Source organism: Calonectris borealis, chromosome 13 (assembly GCF_964195595.1).
Source record: "Calonectris borealis chromosome 13, bCalBor7.hap1.2, whole genome shotgun sequence".
Lineage (NCBI taxonomy): Eukaryota > Metazoa > Chordata > Aves > Procellariiformes > Procellariidae > Calonectris > Calonectris borealis.
In genome coordinates this window covers 22,282,296-22,310,148 of record NC_134324.1, presented here as the reverse complement: position 1 = coordinate 22,310,148, position 27,853 = coordinate 22,282,296, and the positions used below count along the sequence as shown (strand labels likewise).

Here is a 27,853-nt window from a genome sequence, read left to right as displayed (position 1 = left end):
TTTTCCATCGCATGTAATTTGACTACGGGCCAACCACTTTATTCCATAAATTTGCAGCCTGAGTGAGCCTTCCTTGAGCTCTCCCTGCTAAGGGCTCCCCTTGAGCTGGGACACCTCGCAAGGTTGCTCCTCGGGGCCCAGAGACCTCTCACCGACGGCAGATCTTTGGTAAGCGACCGACATCGCGCATAACCTTGAATTATGGTAACTTTGATTCGTGTCTTGGTAGTTTTGAATCATTGTTACAGCCTTTGTGCAGTGACTAAGAGTGAACCTTGCCATCGCACTTCTGTTGAAGTCGCACTTTTACAACATCATATTTCAGTGAAACCACTTTTGCTGATACCGTTGACAGTGGTTCTTTAAGCGGTCTGAATCGCCTGTTTGTGACAAATTGGCATAGTTGGCAGGATCCTAAATCAGGATTTGCAACGGCAACCTGGTGATAGGACCTTCAATACAAGTCAACACAGCTCCACCATGCTAACCTAGAGTTACAATTGTTTTTTTAATGTATAAACACGTTCATTAGGTTTCAGAAACCTAAAAATGTCAAGACTGCTGGGGCTATAGGAACTGCTTAATTGGGTCCACATCCTTACAGTTTTATTAGTGGCTTTTAAAAGCACATATGAAATGACTCAATGTCCAAGAATGGCAGTCAGACATGTATCGAACTAGCCGGGGAAATCGGACAGTCATGTCTGTTTTAACCTGTTCAAAATATTAAATGGAAAGCAGAGCTCTAAAATTGAGGAAAGTGCCTCAAAGGCAATTTGTAGAGAAACACTGGAAAAAGAGCAGCTTTCTCTGCAACACCAATTCTAAAGAGCTTTAATGAGCCCAGGAAGCTACAACAACTGTTTGGATTAACCATTACTTTGAATCCAACACCCAGATTTGTTGATAACCTCAGCGCAGTAAAGAAATGTTTTCTCCAAAAAGGAAGCTGAAGGTCTTCCATGGCAATACACTGCGTAGCAAGAGTTCAGTATTCCCTCGGTTTATCTGTCCCGTGTTTAGCTTTGTGTGATGGCCAACTGGTATCCGATACCTGAAACTGTTGTGTGTTTTGCTTGAGCTTTCACACGAGGCTTCCCGGCCAGGACACCACCGTAAGCGTGACTTTGTTCCTTTGCTCCTTCAGCATTGGGATTAGTTCCGAGTTGCTCATTCCTATTGCTGGCACTCCATTTACTGCCACTATTTCATCTCCACACCTAATCAGAAGACAGGAAACATGCTTGTCAGGACTTAATTAATTATGGTTAACACTGCACCCTAGGACCCCCAAGGTCATCTAGCCCACCCTGAGCCAAGATCATCAACTCTTTGTTGAAGCAACTTTTTCCCTCGATGAAAGATGAGGGGCAAGGAATGGATGCAAGCAGCGAGTGGTTGCTGTCAGAGGCTTGCTTCTGAGTCAAAGAGGGCAAGGGAAAAGGAGGACACTGCTGGTACTTGAGTGACACAGCAGTGAAGGTCACCAGCAGCGTGACCAGCTGGCCAGTCAGCCGAGGGAAAAGTTACAGAAAACTAATTTGTGCTGATAAACATACTTATCACCAAGGTCGCTCCTACAGCTACTTGACTAGCAATCACTAAGGTGAAGTGCTCACGACGCTGAAGCATGCTGTCACGTTGTAGCTCAATACAAGAGAGGTTTCAGAGTCCCGCCTGATCCGCCCACCTCTATGGCACACCAAGCTCTCTCCTGAGCGGTTGTACCGTTCAGCTGTGATGACGTGAGGTGCTGAAGCTGCCTGCCTTCTGTCCAGCGGGGAAGGTGCACTGCTGTCCTAACGCTCACATAGGAACCCAGTCCTCCCACCAAGGCTCTGACCCAGCTCTGTTCTTTACACCGTTTTCAGGGGAGCAGCTCCCTACACTGAAACTATGTCCCCCTCACTTCTATTTTTTACAGTCCTGCACTTGCAGCCTGCACTTGCTGAGAAGCCAGCTCTGTTGGGTGCCAGAGATAACACTGCAAGAAAGTTCTGTGGGGTCCCCCGGCTCCACTATCCACTCCTCCACTCGCTGCAATTACTAACAAACGCATCAGCAAAGCTCGTTTTAAGTTTTCCTGCACAGGAGGGCTTTTATTGCTTCCATTGGGATACTTTTCCTAATCCAGGAGATTTTATACTCTGGAACCTCCAAGATTCAGCTCAAACATCCCCCTTCTACTTTTATCTGATTACTTAGTTAAAACCTTTACAGCCTTTTAAAACGTAACTTAATTCCTTCTAGTTGCACCTTTATAGAGAAACCAAAACACTCATTAATATAGGACTTTGTTTGTTACAACTTTGGTAGCAGTATTAACCACACAAATGAGTGGCTAAGAATTAGAAGTCATTAGCTTTTAGCTCAGCTAGTTAAAAGGGTAAAAGACAGCCCCCCAGTGAAACGGCGCATGCTGACAGAAGTACCGATGGTGTTCCCGACACAAACACCAGAGACCCGCAGGGCAGCTCACACGTACTTCAGTTTCCTGTCTCGGAAGGCGGGAGTCCCAGGCACTATGGTTTTGATGAAGAATGGCTGGTTTCCTTTGCTCTCCTCAAAGCCTCCAACAATGCTGAAGCCCCAGCTCTCCAGGTTACCTTTACTAAGGACAATATCTTGACAGCAGTGAAGGTAGCTGTGAAGACAGGCACGGTCAGAAACAGAGAAAGCTTATGAGTACGTTTCAAGGAAAACTGCCTAACCAGAAAATTACGCTTTTCCTTGCTGAAAGCGCAGCTATGTAACAGCCGCATATTTATTTTCTTTTTTTAAGGACTTGAGGCAACTCCTTTGCAGGGCATGTTACAGGGATAATTCCCAAATCTGAAGATGCCAGTCCTTTAGAAATCTTTTCTCAGTATTGGCAGTGCTAGTTTAAGAGTTAACAGAAAATTACCATTCTCTAAAGGAGTTTGTGACCTGAAGGATTCAAGAGTAACTTCATGAATTCTACTAACGAACATGCACAGTACTAGTGACAAAACCAAATTAATCACGAACAGCAGTTACACCCATGCAATTAATGAGAATCGAGCTTTTTTTTAATTCCATCTGTATACTATGCGCTTGGTACAATGAAGGCATTCAGCAGCTACGTATCACTGATGGAAAGCAAACATAGGTATGGCAGCCTTTCTTCTACTAACTACCAAATCGGAACACGAAGGCTCTTTCCTGCAGGACCTGCACCCAGGATTGCTGTGTACAGTAAGATATCGGACTGCTCGCAGAGAGATCACAGGCCGCTCTTTCTGAATGCCAGCCACTGAGGTATGTCTCCTCAGTAAGGCTGGGGCATGCTGCAGTGCCAGGGCTGCCTTGGAGAATGTGATACGTAAGTGCTAACAGCACTTGCTCCTTGAGTTTGTAGCACAAAGACAGGCAAAGCCTTTGCGAGGCGTCTGAAAAGGTGTGGCAGGAGCGCGGGCAAGCATCTCGTGTATTCTGGCTCATGGTCAGGTTACATTCTGGCACCCAGGCGCTGCCAGAGCTACGCTGTGTGAAACTGCCGCTGATCACCCCACTGAGGTATTCCAGCAGCTAAACTTTTCCTAATAAACGTTTTTGCCTCAAGGGCTTTGCTTGAGCAGTTTGCAGATGAGTTTCAGATTTCAAAAGCCTTCTCAGTTAACTTCTCACTAGGAGAAAGATCCAATTATCTACTTTCAAACTGTAATTTACTTTTGTGTGAGTTCTTCACACACAAACGCTGGAAGACCCAGCTCTAGCTTACTGATGCCTCCATGGTTTTCTTCTACTGGTACCACACAAGGGTGAAAACACAGCTATGAGAAATTTATGTAGCAGCTAGTGCAAATAAATAGCCCAGAGAGCAAGAGTGGTAAGCACTACGTCAGCATAGAACATAAATAAAAACATTAGACACATTCTCCAAGAGTTGGAAAATGCTGTTTGCTAGAAATCAGTTTTCCATAAGAAAAAGGGGTTTTAGGAAGAGAAACATTAATTTACTATAATGGAAAATGACTGTGGGAAAAGAATTTTAGACTTTACAGAAAGTAAAGGTGCAAGTTTTATTCTGACAAACACTCTGCCGAGTTTGCAGTTCTGCATCCCTTTCAGAGTTTGTGGATTGGGCCGCTCCAGTGGGGCCACGGCAGGGACCACCTAACAGTTATGGCAGAAAGAGCTCAGACTTCATGGAGACTGGCTTCAGAAAAACCTCAAGGAAGAAGGCAGGAGGAAAACTGCTTTTCCACCCCCTGAGAATTACCCATAAGCCACACTGTGCACAGTTACTGTTTCAAGAGTCAAAGCTCTTACAGAGAAAAGATAAATCTGTAAACTTGGTATTTCTAGTATCTTTAGGATTCAGTGTGCAATGAATTAGGACACACACCCCATCCAAACCAGGATTTTGAGATTGTATTTTATGCTATCAGTAGTTGGTATTGATATAATACTATGAAGAAATCAAGTAAAGTTCCTATGCTGTCTTTTGTGACAAATACATATAAACATTCAGTAGCAATAAGTAGTAGCATACAATTATCTTGAAACACTCACCGCCACCATTAATAACAAAGCAAAGACTGGAGAAAGAGCAAGTCTACACGGACAGTAGAGCTACCCACAGTTGTATTACAAGACAAAAAATCCAAGAAAGAAACCAGCCGCCTGGTTCAGTACAGCCAATACCAGTTGCCTGAGGTTAGACGGAAGAATATTACTACATTGTCCCCCTTATGGGGATGTTTGTCTCTTCGTTGGAAGTGCGCAGCACTGGGCATAGTCAGAGGTAGAAGATGCTCCAAGCTTACACACCAAACGCTGGTGTGAAAGTAGCCTTGGGAGCACAGAGTGTTTTTCTTTTAGGAAGAATGTGACCAAGACGCTCACGTTATTCCCTCTGTTACCCAGGGTCCCAAGAAAGGCACAAGACCAGGGCTGTCATCTCTCTCCTAAAATGCTTCCGCAACAGTAGTCTGGCACATAACCCAAGTTCTGCAGATGGGCTGCAGGGCTGCACTTTTCAGAAACATCCCCAAGTGTGCCGAGATGACAGACAGTATTTGAGATAAACGGAAAACCACAGATACAAGAATCAAGGCTAGAATTAAACACTGTGGGCTCAAGTGTTGCAACAACTGAATACACTTCCCTAGCCTTGAGCACTAACTTCGACTCCAGTCTTTCAGCATAAACTTTGACTTCAAACTAGAAAGAAATACATGGGTTTCCTCTAAGGAGGAAAGGATATTTCTGCTGGATCGGAGTAGTAACTGGGAAAAAAAAAAGCTGAACAAAACCAAAATCGCACATGCCATCAGCAATAAGCTTTAACTTTCACACTGCTAGTTGCTACTAGGTCTTACTGTGAGCGGATGGGAAAATGAGTGAGGAAGCACAAGAATTACATCCATTTTTACTACTGGAAACAAGAAGGAAGATTTTGTCAGATCCAGAAATGACATAACCTTGCTTTGTGCCCTCTAATGACCCTCACAGCCACAGAAGAATGGCACACAAATTCAGATGCCTGAATTCAGGTCGGAGTAAGAAAGGAAGACTGAAGAGCAGAAAGGGCATCTGAAATCATTGCTCCTGTAGCAAGGTACAGGAACAGTCAAATGAAATGGGGGCAACATTAATACCAGCAGCAAAAGAATTTCGAGCAATGTATTAAATGGCAGGTAATGCCAGTATACTCTTGAAATGAAGGCAGGTGACCAATGAGCAAAGACTGGACTCCAGTCCCTGTAGCAGAAAGTGTGGTGAAGCTGCAAGCCACCAGACATTCAAATAAATTGGAAAAGGAAGAAGGGAGAAAGCACAGCCAGGTTTTGCCTTGCTGTACTTCACTGCAGGAGCACCCATGAGGAACAAACACCAGCCAGCTTCTGAGGGTTTGTACTTGGGTTTGGGCTACCCCGGTGCAGCTCAGGCTAGTTCATACTAGGCCTGCACAGAACAGACGGGCTGATTCAGGAGAGCAGAGGGAACTGGTAGGACGGTGCTGAGTGCAAGCCAGGTTACAGTCACTCCAGACACAAAAGCTACCTTCCTTGGGCTGTTTGCTTAGCATTTACAGGCTGCTAAGTAACACAAAGGTAATGTAACAGAGGCTTTGTTAGTATTCCTTCTTTCAGGTGCCTCAAGAAAGAAGGCTGTAAATAATCCGAGCTTCCCACAGAAGGGCTTGGCTTTACTGTTCCATGTGCATCTCCGGCACGATCCTTCTCCAGTCAGCTGGAATGACAACAGACTCTATCTTTCACAGCTGAATGTATTTTGATGAAACTGCAAAAGAGGTTTACCTCTCCAGGAAGGAGACAGAAATTCAAGTTTTCAAAGCCCCAACCCTGTCACCTGGAACTTACCATGTTGCTGCTAAAATCTGTGCTAAAATCTGCTGCTAAAATCTGTGCTAAGTCTACAGTCCAAAGCTTGGCAGTAGGAAAACTTAACTATTCAGAATAATTTCTGCTTCATGCTGAAGATGATATAATTACGACAGCCAAAAAGAATCAGACTGAAAGAATGCCTGCCCCTAAACTGAGACGATCAGATTAGAAACTATAAAACAGCACAGATATCTGTTGGCTTCTTTTATATGATCCAGAAAGAGCCACAGAGTGATTTCAGTTAATTATATTTTAGCAGAGACTGTATCTACATTGACTATATGTCAACTCAGTGCCTCAAATGCCAGAATCTATACTTCTCACTCATGTGTCAGTTCTCTTAGGAAAAAAGGTTTTCAGAAACTTCTGAAATATGGTTACTGTCCAACAGAAGTGGGAGAATGATGGGTCACACCATAAAAAGCAGTGAAAGTTTCTTATGCATTCATTATACTGTGATCTCCTTGACAAATAAGGCTTTCCACTGCCTTAGAGCTAAATGAGAATACCAGTAATGCTTCCAAGTCAACCAACAAAGCAATTATTTTCTAGTGTTTGAGTGAAAGTCAACTCTGTGATTTAACAGATCTCTATACAGTCACCGAACAAACGTACCTAGGCAATCCAAGCCATGTGATCCAGAGGGGAGACCAGCTGAATCCTTGCTCCTTGATGTCCAGAGATGGCTCTGTCGAGTTCAATGAAATGATTTCTAAGGCTTTCAGTATGACTGAGTGAGAAGCTGCATTAGATTTCAGTGCTGAGACAGCTTCATAGTAGTTCAGATGAGTCAAATCAATGCCATTTATGCTCAAAAGTACATCTCCTGTTGATTAAATAAGATAGGGTTATTACAGACCTTTTGCTATGAAGCCCATTTCTGCCTTAAGATCTCAGGTGGAACCCTGTTTCCAGCATCACTTTAGTGTCCAACTTCCACTGAAAAAAAAAAAAACCACCAGTTCCTAAAGGATAAAGGGTCTGAGAGCCTCCTTACCTCGCTTGATTCTGCCATCCCTGAAGAGGCATCCGATGGGCTGCACACTCGTTACATATATAGGGAGCTTGTTTTTGTTATCCCTTCCACCTCCAATTGTTATTCCTAAAGATTCCTTTGGTTCCTTTTTTATTGCAACTGTCTTTTCGTGACTTACATATCCCTGAGGTAAATCCTACAAAGGAATGACAGCACAAAATGCGTTTCATTAATGCAATTAACATGAGAAGCCCAGATTTGGAAGACAATAACAAAACATCTTGTATCTTTAATCCAGAACATTTCACCAATGTTGCTGGATGGCAAAGTCAGCTTCTCATGTACTTGCTCTGGGTAGAAATACTACCCTGTATTTCCAAAGTGATACCACCACGACTGAGGCATTGCTCTCCTAATGATCCCACGTCATTTGCTGCGCACTCTGAGGAGAACAACTTTGCACCGAGGAACAAGCTATGAACTCATTTCAAGGCCATTCATATCAAGCAATCAACCTCTCTCTGACTACTACTAAATATTTAGGTTGCAGCGAAAGCACACATTATAGCATATGCTGTAGAAACAATATGTAAATTATATTCTAGGATTTAAATTAAGGAACCACACTCCAGCCATTTATGACAGCTAATTACTAAACTCCAGAGACATTTAAACACAAAAGTCTAAGCAGTTGTAGCAAGTTTTCTCACTCAAATGGAAGTTCTAAACATAGAGCAAATCTCTCTTGGTACAACAGACTGGCGATTCTCCTCTTGCTCATACTGTTTCTTATATGCAAACAGATGGCAGAGGCAACACTGAAGTCACAGGAGCACTACAGTGTAATTTGTGTAGTTTCTACTTCTGTACCATAAAGCCCTCTAGCTCCAAAGCAGAAGCGTAATTTAGTGTCATTGTGCAATACCCTGAACGCGTTGTGCTTGATGGATGTCGAGAAGCAAGTCCCAAGCGTCTCATGGATGGTAAATTTCCCATTGCCCTTTCCAGACAAAAAAGGATTAAACACTGGTTCTGCATCAACATTCGAGACATTTGAAGAAATTTTGACATGTTTTTCCCTAAAAACTCTGTTTCCCAGTAGATGACAAATGTACAGTTCTCCAGTACCAAAAGCCACAAACCTGCTGCTTTTCAATACCTCAAGAAGAAATGGAGCTACTGATCAGTCTTATATGATAAATCGCCACCACAGAGCAAACATAATAGATCTACTAGACCAAGAATAACCAGCACTTTTGCCGTTATTTACAAAACTTGCCTTCTGGTAGTTAGATTTTCGTCTATAGTGATTCTGGTCTAGTCGTCTCCGATGGTGCACGGGGCTTCCTCCATTGCTACTGCTGCTGCTGCTGCTGTTGGATGTGCTGCCATCTTCTACCGGGTCCGACAGCTGTACGCCTGGCTGCCTCAAGACGACAAAGTTCACTCTCGATTCAGTGGTCTGCCAGGAGAAACAAAAAGAGTGTAAATAAAACAGATAGAAAAATAAATTAGAAATTAGGGACAGCCCCTGTCATTTTCTTGGGGAGAAAATGGGTTGGCATCAGTTTCTACAAAGGGTCTGAAACAGGGCTATGCAACGTGATGCGATGTTTTTTGTGAAGAGCCACAGAATCCTGTGGTGAAAAGAAAAAAGGAATTGGCAAATATGAGTCAGAAGGAACAGGAGTAGATGCAGGCTTCACTCATGCCTCCCTCCCCGACAAATGCCAAACAAGAGAAAGTGGAAAGGGATGATTAATTCCTCCACTTCAGTACAAATAACCAAAATAGCACATTGTGTTGTGATACAAAATGAATACACAACAGGTGACCATGATACGAGTACTGGATGCTTTTTCTTATATTGTAAAGAAATTTGTTAAAGCTCTTTCCCTCCCAGCTTATGTACCACGTCTATTGTTCAACATCTCCCACCCATTTTTTTCCCAGAGTACCTGAAGACATGACCTTTTGTCTAAGATTGCTGCCAATTAAACACTTAACCAGCTGTATATTTGGCCTTGGCAGAACTACAGGGAAAGTATTCACTATTGTTACCGCTCTTCTAATTTGGCTTGTTCTTTCAGATAATTTGACAAAACCTTATTGTGAAGGACTCCATTGGGGTAAGGCGTATGCGCTTACTTGGGGCATTTCCTGCAATGGATGAGAGAAGCACAGTTGCTGCTCTTACTTCTTGACATGCAACCCTATTTCCCTGGTGCCACAGCACCCTGGCAACAGTGAATTCCATGGCTTTGGAAGAGGGACTGCATCAACTGTTTTGGTTTTTTTTCTTTTTAAACTAGTACAGGAGAGTTTTGGTTTCTGAAACAGAATTTAAAAGCCTCTTGCCTCCAAAGACTCATCAGATACAGCAATTTTTTTCCAGACAAGTTGGCACACGTCCATGTCTTCATAAAATATATTGTAAACATCGCATCCTAAGATGGGGATTTGCCCTCCCCTTCAACCAGGAGTACCAGAGTATGTACAGTACATATGGCTGTGCATACATAGAGAGAGAGCTGTAAATGGTACTTTACAATACAGGTAGAATTTCTGCAAATGGTTTGCAATCAAAATTAAAATTACATTTAATCAAGAATTTGAATTAGCCCTCAGAAGAACAGATAATGTTTGGAAGACTGTCACAGTTTTACACAAATGTCACTTCGAAAGGAATTCAGTCGCCAAACCTACTGAAGCTGGTTCTGAGACTTTGGTTACTGATTTCAGTGGGATCAAGAAAGAGTTCCTCATATGGGAGTTATGCTTGCACATTACAATAGAAATACAGCAGCACTTAATGGGATGCGAACAAAATTTGAAGAAGCCATAGAATGGAATCACATATATAACACAAAAAAGGATCTCAGTACTGGAACTCTGCTCTTTCTCTTCTTCTCTCCCATGCCACTGCACTCCTCTGCTGATTACCAGGAAGAGAACTGGCTCTCCCTCACTGCTGACCTCAGATCCTTTCCGGGATATAAACAGTATGTGATGAGATGTATTGTGTCAGGATCTTTAGATAAAAAACAGAAACTGGAGGTCATCGCCTAGGGAGATAAAGAATTTAAACTGATCTACATGGTATCTGCTGCACACGTAGCAATCCTTAATCCTTAAACAAAATTCCTTGCCCACTCCTTTCACCAAAACATTTGGCATGCTGCAACAGGAGCGCATTCCTTTTGTGCAGGGAAAGACCACCTCTCTTCTACCCATTTAGTATTTTAGAATGTTTTTAGCCTGAGGTGCCTCATGTTGTTTTATAGACCCCCTTCCCAAATACAGGTAAAATGGGGAGAGGGCTTCAAATCAGTCAAAAGGGTTCTGTTCTGTGCTGCCAGCCTATCACATCTCCCAACAAACACCTTCAGTTTGACTGTTTAAAGCACGAGAGGCTGTCCTAATCTCTCCTTGTCTCTGTTGCATGCGTTTTCACAGCGCATACGAATATTCACTCTGCAAGAAAGGCTCCAAACACCACACCACAAAGGAGCTCCAATTGCCTTAGCTGAACTAAAGTGCCATGAGCAACTGCCTCGCTTCAGACTTGTCAGAGATGACTCACGATGGATTCCCACTCTTCATGTTTATCTTCATTTGGAAGCAGTGTTTCCCACACATCTGCAGGGAAGTCACTTTCCCAAAGGGATATTTCAGGGAATGCAGTTTGCTCTAGTGTGTTCTGTTAGCCCTTGGGTCAGAACAGGAGCCCTGCCATCAATGCAGGCAGCTGCAGTCATTAGCCATACAACCTCACCATGTCACAAGTTACCTGGATTATCTGCGCAGCAGCCTCAGGTGTTCCTTGCCTCAAATCCTGGCCATTTATTGACAGGACTCTGTCATTCCGACTCAGCTTTCCATTTTTGGCTGCCAAACCTCCCTCTAACAGATCTAGAATAAAAATCCCTGCTTCATCTGTCTTCCTGATCAGTTTGATTCCCAAGGGTTCGGATCGGTCTCTCTTTATCAAGGTAACATGGATCACTTCCCGATTTGTAGCAGAAGTGGAATCCTGCTGTGCAGTCTTATTGGAAAAACCCTTCTCCTGCAGGACCATGAGGTGGAGAACAGGACCTGGGTGGCGCAGGAAGGAGACAGCTTGGCAGTGAGTCACACTGCTGATGTTGACGCCATTCACCTAGAAAGACAAACAAACCAGAGTCACTAATCAGAATCTACATAATTTAGGCACTGTCCGCAGTGCGGAACATCACAAAGTTGGAGACAGGATGTACAACTCCCTGTGCAATGCCATCACTGAAGCAGCTGCTTCTGATGCACATTAGGAAGCAGAGTTTTCTAAAAAAGGATGCAGAAGAAAGCAGATGAAATCAGCCCATAATTGATGGTGAATTCCTGAGGACAGGGACAAGACAGGACAACTCACATAACTAACAAATCTTTAAAATATTAAATCATTACATCCTTCCCATGGCAATGCAGAACTGCTTTTCCTTAACTGCCAGCATTCCACACACACTTGGAGGAGAAGACTCAAATTGGAGACTACCCATCCTCACTTTTAAGTTGAGGAGTGGTCCATAGTTTATAAGCTTCTGGAATCATCAGTCTAATCATGCTTTTACCAAGGTAACTCTGAGAAGCTACTTTTCGCTTTGTCTGTTGTCACATAAGACTCTGTGCAGTCTTCTTTTAGGACGTTAATAGGGCTACTGAGTGTGGGCACCTGCCCTATTTACAGCCCAGTCAAGACTGAGACATGCACAATTCAACTGGATAAAACAGAAGTTACTCTATTGGTCTATCTAAGAAACCAACTCAGAGATCGTATCGGCCAGTTGTGCACGTGGGGCTGCCAGTCTGTACTGAAGTCCACAGTCCAACAGGATAATTAGGTCTTTATGGCTTGTCAAACGATTGGGCAGCCATAGCCGGGAGGTGCTAGCAGTTCTTGCTGCATGTAGGCTTTACCACTGTATACAAGCTTCTGTCGCCTTGATTAGCCCACTGCCATGCAGCGCGATTAATCTGGAGACTAAATCTGGCTGTGGGTCAGCACGGTAGGAGGTTGGTGCTCTTTATTACTCACATTACATATCTGATGCTTACTTCAAGTCATAAGGTCTTAAACTTTGGACCTGCCCATTGAGAATATGCAGCTTAAGCAACATAGTAGAGCAAGTAATTATAAGACTTCCTAACTAGAGCACAGTCCTTTGGAGAGAAATGGTGCTACTGGGCGAAATTTATCACATAGAAATCTCTTTAATTTATCCAAAATGGTCTAAGTTTCAAAAAGCTATCAAATATGCAAGGTAAATGTAAGTATGACTGGAAGGAACCTCAAAAGTCTGCTTCTCAGCCCCAGCAGATACACAAGTCTGATCAGTGCTTTTAAACCCTCAGCTGTAGAGATTTCCCAGTTTTTCTAGGCAACTCTCCTCCCCCAGCCCTCATCTCAAGTCAAGAGAAGCTATGGGACTACCAGTGGGGTTTTACATACCTCAAGAATATGGTCTCCAGGTGCTATTCTTCCATCTGCAGCAATGACAGAATCCCGCAAAACTTCCTGAACAACAATGTTTCCTAGTGGGGTGTCTTTACCCCCAACTATCCTCATCCCCAGCTCTTCCTCCGGGTCTTCTCGGTGAATTTCAATTGTGGTCGTTTCAGCCACAAGACTAGTTCTCTGAGGAAGGTCTGATTGTGGGAATTGAAGAGAAAAAACAACACATTAATAGAATTTTTCTTCACATAGCACCACAAGGTTTGTAACACTGGCAGGCTGTGTCTAAAGTAGCGTCTGGAGGGAAAGCAGCTGTCAGGAGAGGAAACAATAGGTCAGATTAAAAACCTTAAAAGCCCCTGTTTCTTTACAGTTTCTCCAGAATGTCTCCCATCTCCTCCTAGCTTATGGCAAATTTAAACTCTCTCATTATTATTTCTTCAGTTTTATTAAAGGGCATTCAGTATGTTTCACTTACCATTTAGAGAGTTATTTTTCTACTGTGACAGCTGGCCTACTAGAAGCGCACACATAACATGCCAATTTCCACGATGCCCATTAGAAAAGGGGACTACTGAGCTGTAATTACTGGTCTGCCATTGCGGTGACTTTACCACAGGCAGCTCACTGCAACTTCCCTCCTCTAATTTCCTTTCCTCCTCTTTTCCCATCCCCCCTGTAAACCAGGAGTAATGTTTACCTATTTACAGCATACTGAAGACTAAGCAATGCTTCTCAGACACTTTGAAGATGAAAGTTGTTGTTAGCAAGTCGTATTAAATCTACCAGCACTGCAACATTTAGGCAGGCCCCACACTCTAATGAAGCCAAGCGCACTGCCTCTCAGGGTGAACTGCAGTTGTCACACAAGAGATGCAAAACCTGCCCCAAGCGTACTGCAGGAAAAAGCCAACAGAGAAGTAAACTGACCTGTGTATTAACTCTGGCACAGGCACAGCAGTTGCCAGCTCCAGCGCCTGCACACTTGGAAACTGAGACTAACTTTGAAGCTAGGCACAGAGATTTCCACACTGCTGCCTCTAACAGGGGTTGAGACAAGCGATTCTATACTGAAGTGGAGATGGTTACTTTTACCTGCAAAGGTTTCATAACTGACTATTAATCCAAAAACTAAGTTATCCTATAAAAACATACTTGCTGCACACCATTACTGACCACTCCAGGAAACTGACTGTATATTTAACTTTCTTAACAAGATTAAAAAGAAACTGGAACATTTCCGTATTATTTGGCTTCTGCAAGTGCTTTAAGTGCTGCATGTTCCCATTGACAGGGACTGCCTTTGTTTCTGCAAAGAATACTGCAAATATTCAGTGCAGTCTAACAGAGATTCTCCAAATTTTTTTGCATAGACAGTTTTGTGCTTGTGAGCAGATCCTGCCACACCTGATGCACGTGAATGCATCTCCCTTCTGCTCAAGAACAAGCTGAGGAAAGAGATTACTCCGATGGCTGAATAGCATTGAGGGTATCTAAGAACGCTGGGGACACTTTAAAAATTTAATTGTCTGAGATAATTACCTCATTTTTATATTATAAAAGGTAATTACATAATTACATTTCTGTATCAAACTCTCACCTTCTTCAGTCTCCTCAAAAGCTGGATTAACCAGTCCAGGCTCTGCAGTTCCTAGTGACACCACAGCAGCTGCAGAGCTTTCTGCCACAAGTGACGATCCTCCACTTGGTACCTCTGGATCCTTGGGTGTGTTTGTCTCCACCTTGGTAGGAGGATCTTCCTTCCCTTTGGAAATGGGATTCTTTTTCCGCTGTAGTTCAGATTTGTATTTCTTGAAACCAGGACACCTAGAGAGAGATTGTCTGTGACTGTAAGTGGCTGTCTCTGCCTGCATGGTTAACCCAGAACATGCAAGCTCTGACTGACAAAGGTATGTGAAGAAGCATGTTCAAGATCTCATCAGCTGCAAAGCTTGTATCACAGATGCTAAAATTTATTCTCACTTGACCTTCAGCTTCTACTTGTACTAGTATCAGCTTAAGAGCGGGCTTGTTATGTTATTACTTTCAAAATTATTATTAAGCAAATTATTTTAAAAAGGAGAATGTAATACGAATGGGAGTCTCCCTTGCTAAATATTTACCTGGCGAACACTCCATGAAGAAAACAATACCTCTTAAAATATACGCAAATACTTAGCTCTGCCCTTTTAGTGATGACTATGAACTGTATCTTTATGCAAAGGAAGTGGCTCAAGTTTCAAGCTCAGCCTTGAATTAGGCTTTGATTTTAACAAACCAGTAACATGCAAGGGCAGCAAGCGAGGCTTGCTTATTTTTTTTGCTGAATGAGACCTGACCCTCAGACAACATTCCACCTCCAGTCCACGCAAGTGATGGCTCTGCTTGAATGGGAGCAATTTAGAGAAGTTTATATTCCCACTGACTGCTCCCCACACGGAGGCTCAAGAAGTAATTCTACATTCAACAAAATGCGCTCTGTATGCAGCTACACCACAGCCAGCCTATCTCAGCAAAAATAAGTGAGGAAAAACAAGCTCTTTTATCAAGAGTATTTATAAAAAAGGTGGCAGGTGAGGAGGGTGATGAATGCAAAAGCATCACTTTCAGAGACATGACTAGTATTGGGTGTTTACCAGAGTCACTTTTCAAATTAAACTCGACTATTTACATTCTGGCTAAACAAGTCTCATCCCGGTATTACTTCCTCTGGTTTATTCCTAGTCATTTATTCTCCAAGCAGTAAGATGACCCTGAAACTTAAAGCAGAAGCTGATTGATCCACTTGTGCACATGTCCCTCTTAAGATGTCAAGAGACAAATTTGCTTTGCAAAGGGCAGAGAAATCCTCCAAGAAAACAAGTTTCTAGATGCTTCTTATTTCCTTAAGTCTCCTGCTATCAGTTAATCTAGTTTAAAACTAAAAAACAGGAACACCCAAATCATTTTTTTCATTTTTCACTTTAACTACGTTCACGGCCCAGGTGAAATAGCCTCGATTTTTAGAACACACCCTCCCAAAGGAAGATACAAAGAACTATGAAACGTATAAGAGAATGATACAGTTTCCAGTCAGATCTCTAACGTAAACATTTAAGGGTGCCTCCCTCTTCTGTGTTTAACTCCTGTGCCAGAGGGTTTAACAAGTGACAGCAGTTTACTGATACCAGGGTCGATTTACAGAGCAAAGAGGAAGGCCCAGCCCTGGAACGGGCCAGCCCTGTCCCCGTAGTCTGAGCATTCAGCCCTGCCTGATAACAAGAAAGCAGTACAAAGAGTTAGTTCAAGAAAAAGGAGATTATAAGCTTTCACAGATTGAGGGAAAGGGGCACACAAGCATCTTCCATTACCTCCTCTGGCTCTAACACAAGCTCTCCGCTCGTACCGAAGACGAGCAAGAACCACAAGGATACATCCTAGGCTGGAACTGCAAAGGCATCCTAAGCGTAACTGTTCGCTGCACACTGGTTGACCTATTTTTAAAATAGGTCATTGCCACAGAAAGCTACAACATAGCTGAAGGGAAACAAGCCTGTTGCATTTCTCATTGCCCACTAACAAAATACACACTGCCAATGAAGGTCTGCTTCTGCCTGCAGTAGGGCTTGTACTTAGCTCCCTTTCCTGCAATCATTAACTAGGTAGGAACAAGTGTTCTTCAAGCACTATAGCAAGAGCTCTTTGTCACCTGCACTTCTTTTAAAGCTACAATATTCTGCCTGCCACCAGCTCAACCAACAGTGGAAGCACCAAAACACATGTCTGTTGACGAGCGCAAGGAAAAGTCTCCTTTCTTCTGCACAAGGGGGAAAAAAAGAAAAAAAAAAGAAGTATTTTTTTATTTGCTTCTCTTTCTCAGCAAAAGAATGAGAGAAGATAATGGAATTATAAGTAGGTGATTCAGCAACTGCATAATGTGCAGCTTGGAGGGACTTACATTATTTGGATCAAAGACTTATGTATTGCACATCTTAATTGGACCAATTAAACTGGCAACACTGCACGATCCCTTGCTTCCAGAGTGTTGACTTTGTGCCTGTCTTTCTCCTCTGCGCAAGTGAAACAAGAATAAGCATGTTTATAATAATTTTCAGAGTCAGGTAGCCCAGATCAGGACACACAGATTTATATACATTTGATACATATATGGTTTTGTGTCTACGGACAACTTGCGTGCAAGCACCTCACCCTTCGCCTCCGTAGCACGTGTGAGCTGGCCTCCCTAACACACACACACACAATTACACTGTCTTCACCCACCCACCTTTCTGGCCTCACCCTCTGTCATCTTTGGTGTCCCATCTTGCCCCAGTTTAAGAACTGTTCTGAGAATGGATCTTTCTGGTCAGAAGCACAACAAACAGATGGCATTATACAAGGAGCAATAATATAATGTAAATGGGAATGCACCTGTTCTGCAGATGAGCTTCTAGTTCACACCGCTGCATTGTCTGCTGACACTCTGCCTTGAAAGGACAGAAGACAATCAGCTTATCCAACAGGTTTCGTACTAGAAGGCTGGACTTGTGGCACTGCTGGAAAGAGAGCTTTTTCCGATCCATAGGACAAAAGTTATACTCCTGCATGAAGTTTTCAAGGCACTTGAAACAGTATGTATGTCCACAGGGGGTGTCCATAGGTTGGAGCAGAGGCTGAAGGCAGATATGGCAGATGAGTTCATCGTCCACTTCATCCTGGAAGTTGTAGAGATGATTGTCCAGCAAGAGGTGGAACTGACCACACTCACAGCAGAGTTCACTAACTTGGGACGCCTGTTCTTCTGCTACGGGATCAGCCATGATAGCCAGCATCAGGCACCCTCGGCCCAGCAGCAAGGCAACTTGTCACGTAGTAGCTGTCTGACAGAGGACCTCTAATGAAAGGGAGAGAAAGAGAGATTTCCAGCCAACTGTCCGCTCTAGATCTAGCCAATTAAAAATTAAATTGTATTGCTGCCTTAAGTTCCCTCCCGGTATCTTCACCCCCACCTACCCCCCTTAGCGTTCTTCCTTCCACAGCGACCCTGTGAATGATCAACCCAGGGATCAGAGAATGCAATGACCTCATTCAGCAAAATGTTTAAGCTGGACAAATTTAAACTTAAATTACTTTACACACACCGCTGACACAGAACAGAGAAAACCCTGCCAAACATACAAACTAGAAAACCTGAGACAAAAGCTGCATGTTCTTAAGGGAGAACAACTCAGAGAGGGAAGGGAAGGGAAAGAAAGGACAACCAAGATAGTGATTTTTAAACTGACAATTTTTCTTTCTGGCTTTCCAGATTATACCGAATATTTTGAAGATATGTATGGTGAAGCATCAGTTTGGGGAATTCTAGTTGTTTGGATTTTTGTTTTGTGTTTTGGGGGGGATGAGGAAAAAGAAGAGGAAGAAATTTCAAAAGAAACTTAAATCTAAATCACATTTCCTTCCTTTTAAGCCCACTCCCTTCAAAAAAGTTTTTTTTAACAAGCAATGCATTGTTCCCCACTCATCCATGCCTAAGTTCACCCACAGAAACAAATTTCCTATAAAAAGACTAAAGCTTTCTAAGTGGAAAAAATGTAAAGAATTGTCCACATCACAGTTTGTTGTAACGTAACACAAAGGCTTGAGCTTCAGCTCCTTACAGTTCAGGAGAATAAGATAAGGGGCAAAATGAGTTCTTTGTAGCCGCTGCTCTATTGATTTTATTAGAGATGTCTCCAGTCACATCCATTTTGAATCTTGCCTATTGTAATTAAATATAAAATTCACCTGAGTTTGCTAGCCGATTACTCTACAGACACAGTGACTACTGCAGGAAGGATTTTTTTAACCTGGCAGTTATTTTAATGCAGTAGGAAATGTGGTACTAGGTGAAGCTAACCCTCTGTATTACACGGGGGGGGGCGGGGGTTGTGGCAGTGGTGAGGTTTTTGGGGTTGTTTTTTTTTAACGTTTATGTAAAAAAAATCCCAGAGTCTTTTAGAATAAAAAAATTGCAGAACTGTGATGAAATGGAAAATTTCTGAAAGATGACATGGAAAATATCTGAAAACAATTGCTTTATCTGGAACAAGTAAAAGCCTAAGCAAGAGTGAACACTGGCCTGCACCAGTGCCTGGAGGACATGGCTGGCACGCAGCAGCAACTTTGGAGGAGGGTAGGCAAGAACAATAAGATAGCAAGAACGGCAAGAAAAAATTAGTCATGGGTTTCTAATAAAAATCATACATCACTTCAATTAATTGTCAAGCATAAGTCAGCTATTTAATTAAAGGGATAACGTATCACCAACAGAATCAAGCCATTTTAGAGGCAAATTTTTACCTAGCCATAGAAACTTCTTCACTTCAAAAGATTAAAACATTACTGTCACGGTTCCAGGTGGGTACAGGGCATGAGTTGTTTGCTTCTCCTCCTGCTGCTGCAGTGCCAGAAAGCATCTTCCCCTTGAGGAAGGCACTTAGGCTGGATGTACAGACCTAGCTCTTCTGTTTGCATTTACTCCTTAACTCTTGCGTAACTGACTCAGTGCTCCCCAAAAGAGAAAGCACAGTTCACAGACAGCACACAAGCAAAACAAAGCAGCTGTACCCATGCCCTCCTCTCTTAGAAACACCCCTGTTCTTTGATACTTACCTCCATCTGAAACAGGCATCCCTACTGTTTGCCTTATAAAAAGTCTTCATTTGATCTTAAATTATCTTACAAGTGAAAGGGAAACATTTCAATATCAGACAATCACTTAACGTCACCTACCGATTCTAATCAATCAGCTCAGCACCAGCAGCTAACAAAACACCAAGCTTCCAAGGCAAACATCTACCAATAAGAAATACTTGTGCTTCGGGTTGTAGTATTTGCATAAAACTTTGGCAGGTGATTAAACAAATCTACTTTCTCAGTGAAAACAAACCCCATGGTAATTTTGCTGATAAACTACCTTTATATGGGGGTTTTTCAAATTATTTACCAAATTCATTCTCTGCTCTCTGTGTTTAAAGGTTATACAAGATGAATCCCATTTATGAGTCATTTCAAAACTCGTGGAAGATAAAAGTATCACCACAATCTTGCAGCTTTTTTCTTCCTTGTAACTCTAAGTTGTTCTGCTCTCTCAATTCTAGATCCTCGAAAACAAGGTGTGAAGTTTTCATTCAAAAGTGCCAAAGTAAATTTTACTTTTACACCACTGTCCTTTCAATGAGGAGGACACTCCTGCAGACACCAGGGAACCTAAGCCTGTCACCTCCGTGATGAAACCCAGCCCACACCCTTCGGCAAGGCAGGAGTCAGTGAGCAGCACAGGGAGGACAGCAGGCTCAAACAAGCCTGCCGCTTGTTCAGTGATTCAGTCAGAAAGCAGATGTTCTGTAAGAGGAAAATTGCTAACATCTTATTCAGCAAAGATGACTACTTCAGCACAACAAGACAGATTTTAAGTGTCTAGAAAATGCACTGTTTCAACATAACAGGCATGGTTCCCCTCAGCTTAAATAGACCAGTTTCAAGAGAATCCGTCTAGAGTCCCTAGGATTCTAACTTTGGAGGTGAAGTTTGATATATACTCAATCTTTTGCAGTTTCCATCAAATCTCAGTTACTCGTTCTAACCTCTGAAGGTCAGACCAACCCCAACAACCCCCTTCGTTCTTGTGTTGCTCTTCTTATACCATTCCCCCTCTCCAGCTTTCTTCCAACAATGCCACCTTGAGCAGCATGTTCCCTGCTCCTGCATTTCTCCGTAGTACTGGGATCTCTCCCTAGGCCTCACACATGATTTAGCTTACACACAACACACATAATATGAGGAAATCATACAATGAGGATCTAGCTTGGTCCCAAGTTACTACATGTTGACTACATGAAAATATTAAAGCCTGACATATACATATGTTGCTGCTCTAATGGACTCTGCTGTTCTAAAAGTATAATGCAAGGAATGCCTCTGGAGTCTGAATTATTCAGAAAGTAATACATCCCACTCCTATACACGACAAAGAATTGGAGGAAATAAACCAGCAGAAATCTGTTTATATTTCCCCATTTCTTACCCTATGTGGGATAGAAAAAAGATTTCTTTGGGATCACTTTTATCTTTACTGCATTTTTTTTTTAAAAATCACTGTTGGCTTTTTTCTTTTTTTAAAGTAGGATTTCTTGTACTGTAACATTGACTCAAAGAATAGACTTTTTTTTTTTTTTTTAAAGGAAGACTTATCAGGTTGTCTAATCTATTTCCCTGCCAAAGCAAGACTATTCCTGACAATATTAGCACATTGCCTATTCTTGTTTTAACTCTGCTAGGGCACAGAGCCTCAGATATACACCCCCTCTGCACATCTACAACGCTGTTAATAGCTCTAGTAAGGGAGTATGCCAAAAACCATACTGACAGCGAACCACTCAGTACCATTCCTGAGGGACAAACTCTGTTCAGAACTAGTCTCCAAAGCACCCCTGGACTTGTAAACAGAACTGATGAATTACTTCTACAGCTTTTTTAAAAATTCCTTTTAAAAAAGCATAATTATCTAAGAAATCTTTCCAATGTCATGCCTCCACTTGCGCTACAGCGACTGAAAAGGAATGGTGGCTGTGGTACCTGGCTACCCCAAGAGCAACATCCCTGCTTCCAATCTTACCATTTGAAGTCTCAGCATTTCCAAAGGCAGCTCTCGCTCATTTTTAAGGCATTTCACTCTGCCATTGCTAGCGTGGAGCACAAATTATGGAACAATTCAGTCCAGGCCTGTCTGCTCATACAATTCCACCATTTGATATAAGTCACTTTCAGTCATGAACATATTTACCTTAATGACATCTCTTTGAGGTATAACATTGTTTCTATTCCCATTTAAAGACTGAGAAATGACATCACGAGAGATTAAAATACAGACCCACAGAGGCATCAACTCAGGTAACTTTAACACTTTAGTATGTTTCTGAATATGATCTCAAGTGACCTACCTAAGATCACATACGAAGCTCCTGGGGAAAAAAAAAACCAAACAAACAAACCAAAAAACAACCACCAAAAAATCCAAACAAAAAAAAAGAAAATCAAGACTGTTTCTATTAACTAACTGATTTATAAAAACACAAGCATGGTGAGTGAGCCAGAGCACATTCCATACTGCAAAACAAAGAAATATGCAGCCAGTCTGCAGTAAGGACACCAAACAGAAAGGTAAAATTTTTCCTAACAGATTAGGATGACTAGAGGAATGCCTCATACTGCTTCAGTTAAAAAATAATTTACAAAAAAAAAAAAAATCTGTCAAATAACTAGTTCTCAATATTAAAAAACTACTTGTACCATGGAAAATATTTTGGAAATACAGCGGGTTTATGCTTTTATGCACCTGTACGTTAGCACTTATATGTTGATATAGACTCTGTTATTGAAAACCCCAATATAAAAGTTGGCTTTAAGATTACAGGGCGCGTGCCCCACGTATACTGCTATGTAATAGTTCACTGCAATAATTATGCCAGCTATTATATTTATAACTACATTTCCCTGGGAGACTGGAAATGCAACATTCCAACTAAAGGCTAACAATTAATTAATTTTTTTGGGGTGGACAAAACAAAGCCAGCACATTCTGGATTAAGGTGACTGAGGGCACACACCAGCAGGGCACTAACCCAAAAACCATCTGCTAACATAAAAGCAAGTTCAAGATGGATTCTAACGTAGCAAACCCAGTGCTCTAGCAATAAACCATAAGAAAAAGTGGCAGAACTTTTGCTAAACGTTCTTCAAACAGTTTTCACTCAGTTAAGAAGTTTTGTGTTTCACAGAATGGCGAATGGCAATTTTTTTTTTCATTCTAGAGACAGAGAAGTACATTGCGGAAGTGTTCTCTAACAGGGTTTTTTTGCCAAATTTCATCGCCACTTTAAACAAGGATTTCATATACATGAACGGGACAGGTTTTATACGCAATGCACTACTGTCCTGACTGAACACTTCCAGTGTGCTGCGGCAGTGTTTCACAACCATGAGTAAACTGTCCTTAGTTTACAATAGTGGCACAAAAAATAGTGTTGAAATATCGGAGGATTTTTATAAGCAATACTTAGAGTAGGTCAATTTTTACAAAAACCACAATACCAAACCCAAGAATAGTTTCAGGTGGTGATACAATGTCCTATTATCTTTATTATTTTCTGATATTGCTGAAGAACAGGCCACTGAATGTAAAAGTAGGAAGTCAAAGCTTCTGTAAATGGTAAATTTATATAACTAAATAAGCAGCAACCATTAATTAACCTTGCCTTCAAGCCAAAGGGTTTCTAATAACCCACCTCCAAGAGTAACTGCTCAGCACATACATGTATATGAACACTTCGATTGAGAAAGTGTTCTAAACCAAAGCTGCTTTACTGTACTCAATACAAAGGAAGATTGTCAATTTAAAAAGTTTTCATTGTCCCCATCATTTATGCCCGTTCTTCAGCCATAAATTTGAAAATAAGTTGTATTCTAACTCCCTGCTGTTTCTGTGCTGGTTGGACAATTTTGTATTTAATCTGCTTGAACTTCTGGGCAAGTATCTGTTTTCTCAACTAGAAAACAGAAAAACAATTGTATTTTCATTAATTATAATCAGAATCATTATCCTGTTAGACTAGAAAAGACTTATTATTCCAGGAAACCTATTCTGACAGATGTGCTAAAAGGCTTGGTTGACTAGAGCAGGACTATCCCAAAGAGTTTTCTCCTGAGCAGCTTTTGCAATATCAGCCCTCCAGCATGGTACATGGATTTCCATTTTTAACATAATGCACTTCCAGATAGGGGTTTTTTTTTTAATTGTTTTGTTAGTATATTTGAAAGTTCAACATAAGAAAAGATCTCTTAGCTTTGTATTACTTATTTTAAAAATCTTACTAGCAATCAACAGCTTAAATTGCAAACATACACCTAATTTTAGGAGGAAGAAAGATTAAGAAGCTGGCACTTATAATTCATTTCTCTCGCTACCATATGCTCTTAACATTTGCTTCTCAGCTCAGTTAATGATACCACAGAACAGTAACTGTCTCACCAGGGACCTAGTGTGCTAAAGTAGTGGGACTGCACAAATGTAATTTCAACAATCAATCCCAATTCCTCCTACAGAGCAGGAGATTCTGGTGTTATCGTTCAATTAATATTATGTGGGTAACAAGAACCAATAAATTTCCTCTCTCCTCCCTTCTTCTTAAGGAATTAAGTAGTGGTGTAAAACGTTTTCCACCTACACTTTTCTTCCAAGGGGATTAAACAGTGACTATTTTAACATACTGCTCTGAAAAATGGATAAATTAAATGCCATCAAATAGAAGTGAAGACAAGTGCTGCAGAAAAAGCAGCTTTCTCACCTTTGCTAGATGCTTCCGCTATATCACCAGACTTTCTACACCCTGTCTTCCACACAAAGGTGCAGGTTGCTTGTTTTATGCTCGCAGGAATTCTTCTGTTGTACCATTCACTTAAATCAATTTGCTGCTTTGCAGAACTTGACCCAAAGACTCCTATGGAAGTTTCACCACTGGCAGCACACGTGGATTTTCTTTGTGTGTTCTTTATTTTTTTCTATTGTGTCTAATCATCTCTCTCTAGGAAATTAAATACCCCTACCTCCACCCTCACCTCACCTACATTTTGAATTTGGCAGCTATCTGCAATTCCATCCCTAAAAAATCAGTTTGATGTTTGTGGGAGAGGTTTTCTATAGACAAAGAAAGAAGGAATCCAATGCTATAATTTAAGGATAAAGGACCTAATCTGTAATTAATAATCAAAACTTCTCTTGCAATTAAAGCAAAAAGCCCAAAACCAAAACAAAGAGGGATTAGGAGATTTGATGTTAAGATTTAGGTTCATCTAAATATCTGGTAGCACATTTACTTTCCAAAGAGTTGGCTTTGCTGTTGAGGACAGGCGGTAAAGATCATGTGTCTATTGGCTATATAGGAATACCAGATGGTCTTACCACATTATTGTCTGTGTGTCTACCTGTAAATTCCTTGTCTATAGAAAGAAAATAGCACCATGGTTTACAGAATCTAAAATAAGCCTATAATGTGCAGAGGCTTGCCTTGGGTATAAGCCTTCATAACTAGCCAGCCCTGATAGCTATTTCTCTTGCAGTAGCCTGACAAAAGAAAACCTGTCCATTTGTGATCTGGATGTTGTATTTGTAATATAGGTCAGAAAAAAGCAGATGCTTTCTTACCACAGAATTTCTGAAACATACAAGGGAAGAAGCAGACTGGGCATTATATAACTGTAGGTTTTTAAAAGTCAGTGTTTGAATATCCTTACCAAGGCAGTCATGATCACATATATTTAAAAGTAATGTGAGAAGCGGGGAGGGAGGAAGAGAGAAACTGTTGCTTTTGGTAGACATATGGTATTTCTATAGCTCTAAGCCTTGCCTGACTTGTTAGAAAGTCCCACAAAGCTTTATTCTCTATCACACTCTATCAAGTGTTACTTTAAAATTAAATAAAATTTATTTCAGTTTAAAGAAACTAATCTTGGCTATTCTCAACCTTAAGCATGAAATCATTTGTTTTCTAGATTAGTTAAAAAAAAAAACCACACACACTTTTGCAAATATTGTTTTCTACATAACTTTACCATAAACGATCCAGCAGCATGAAAGCAGAGTTTTGCACCTGGTGATGAAATATTTCCTATCAACAGACAGATAGTTACAGTTGTTAACATCAGAAACATCAGATTAGGGCTTTACTGCAGGATAAAGTAGCACAGAAGTTTTCATTACCCACACCAAGTCGAATTTTGGTCTCGGTTACACTAGCACTATTTTTTTTATGGTGCTCTGTTTTAAGTTAAAGAGTTTGGCACAATCTATGACAGCATCCCTTTATATCAATGGGTACTTGGAATCTAAACTCCGCAAAATAAAAGCGATGATCAGCGACAAACACAGCATGGCTGAGAGCACTATTTTAGAGGGACCAACAAATTTTACCCCAGTCCTGTCTCTTTCTTCTCAACAGCTCCGGACTGCCCCAGCCTGTGCTTGATGCCATCAGCAACAGCAGGGCGTATCACCCTGCTCAGTGTACAATACCCTAGACTTCCTTTCACGGGGTAAGAGGGCATTTCATCAAAACCAGTGCAAAGTACTTTCTAGCCCAAGCTTGTTCCCACTAACTAAAAAAGCTGAATTAAAAGATAATTAAGTCTGTAATTCCCCTTTACATCCCATCTTACTATCAGATCATGGTAAAGGGGAAGAAAGAAAACAAGTTATCTTCATTTAAACAAAAAAACCAACACCTAATTCCCTAGACCATGTCTTCTCAAACTGGTGCTCCTCAGGGTGGTGTGCAGGTAAGTTTGAAGTTAGCTTAAACTCCCGCCAGTGCCTGTGGGCAGGCAGAGCTGCTGCTGCTGCTGCAACCAGTAGCTGAAATGCCCTTCACCGCAGATGGCAGCTCGGAAGTAAATAAGAACTATAGTAGAAGTTAAAAAAAAAAAAAATTTAAAAAAAAAAAATCTCTGGATTAAGAATTATATTCCCCTAGGGATTTACAGAACAGTATTATGGCTCATTTTTAAAAGACTTGAGACACATTCTGCTGCTTATGACATCTGTAGTATTGGTTCACGAGCTTAAGTACAGTTGCACTTGTAATTTAAGATGCCTTTTCATCATACAGTTTCTCCTGGTGTATCTTGTTGACCTTAGACTTAAAACAAACAACCCTCACATGTAGGGAGAAACAAAACTGCAACAGGCATTTTTTATTTAGGTTTTTGTTTGGGGTTTGGGTTTTTTTTTTCTTTTCAGATCTTATCCTGTTTTAAATCTGTGTCCAAGCTGGTGTCAGAAACAGGTCTTTAAGAACCATTGTTATCTTACCTTATTGGGCACATATTTACAGTATACGTAAATTGATAACTATGTTATATTTTCCCTTGTTCTAAAAATAATTTTAAAACGGGTGTAGCTGTCTCACCAGTTAAAAGACCTAGAACAACAGACCAAAGTCCTTCCACTATCCACAAATCAATGCAGCAACCACATTTTTCCTTAGCCACCCGTGAACGACCTTAAGTCGGGGTATAGGTAGGAATGGGGAGGCAATCTCCTTTCTCTGTTCAGTTTTCAGCCTGATGAGATTACGAGTAAAGTAGCCAAGTAGCCCCAGGTGTTAACCTCACAGGAACTTTTTTTTTTTTATCATAAGTACAAAAAGGCCCAAAAGACCCATTATGTTTATTTTTATGTATCCTACTTGAAATAATCATACGGCAATTTTTGTTCACTACCAATTGAGATCATGTAAAAAAGGATATCCTCAGATCTAAGATTCCCAGGGCAGGGACTGCTTTATTTATTTATTTATTTTCTATTTAGAGACCTGCAATAGCACTTACTAGGCGAGAAGAATTTATCTGTTATTTATTAGTCTAGGGGTGGGAGGTTAATAAGTCTGAGAACTTTACAAATAGGGATGATCATGATTTACTGGACTTTCAACAACTGCAACACAACTGATGTCACAGGTGAGCCCCTTAAACTCTCAGAGGAGCAGGTCAAGTTTTATCTCAACCCCTTTTTAACTGACAGACAATCAGCTTTTAAAGAGAGAGTCTGCTGCAGCTGTTTACAAAACTTGCATGAGTTAAGGCCCAGGCAAAGAGTAGACAAAGCTAGACAACATGGTTTTTTAAATACATAATCTCTTCCAGTACTTCCCTTCCAGAATATTCCAAATAAGGAACACTACAGTCTTCAAACAAAATTTGCACAGAGACCCTCTAAACTCAAGGGACCGCTATATATACATAAAACCAGCCTTCACCTGTAAGCTGCTGATTGTCTATCCAAATTCCTCTAGCTTTATTCCATTTCCCTCCTTCCAGCCTTGAGTGCTTTTTCCTGGACCGGCATAGTAATTCCTGCTACTTGTATTCATCTAAATCCCCTCTAACACTTCAGGTTGTTCGTGAGATACTGGCTTATGGGCAATTTCTTATCCAAAGTATCAA

The 27,853-nt window shown here is 41.3% G+C and overlaps 1 protein-coding gene across 1 annotated transcript in view; it reads right to left on the bottom strand.

The window, feature by feature from the left end:
• Positions 1 to 586: 586 nt before the first annotated feature.
• LOC142087826 (ligand of Numb protein X 2-like) overlaps positions 587 to 27,853 on the bottom strand; it is a 30,213-nt gene continuing 2,946 nt past the window's right edge. The window contains exons 2-10 of the mRNA XM_075162499.1: positions 17,249 to 17,711; positions 14,439 to 14,665; positions 12,836 to 13,032; positions 11,141 to 11,509; positions 8,630 to 8,812; positions 7,372 to 7,546; positions 6,990 to 7,200; positions 2,486 to 2,644; positions 587 to 1,220 (exon numbers count right to left, since the gene is read on the bottom strand). Of these exons, the coding sequence (XP_075018600.1) occupies positions 1,085 to 1,220; positions 2,486 to 2,644; positions 6,990 to 7,200; positions 7,372 to 7,546; positions 8,630 to 8,812; positions 11,141 to 11,509; positions 12,836 to 13,032; positions 14,439 to 14,665; positions 17,249 to 17,649 (2,058 nt within the window). The 5' untranslated portion in view covers positions 17,650 to 17,711 and the 3' untranslated portion in view covers positions 587 to 1,084. The remainder of the gene's footprint in view (positions 1,221 to 2,485; positions 2,645 to 6,989; positions 7,201 to 7,371; positions 7,547 to 8,629; positions 8,813 to 11,140; positions 11,510 to 12,835; positions 13,033 to 14,438; positions 14,666 to 17,248; positions 17,712 to 27,853) is intronic.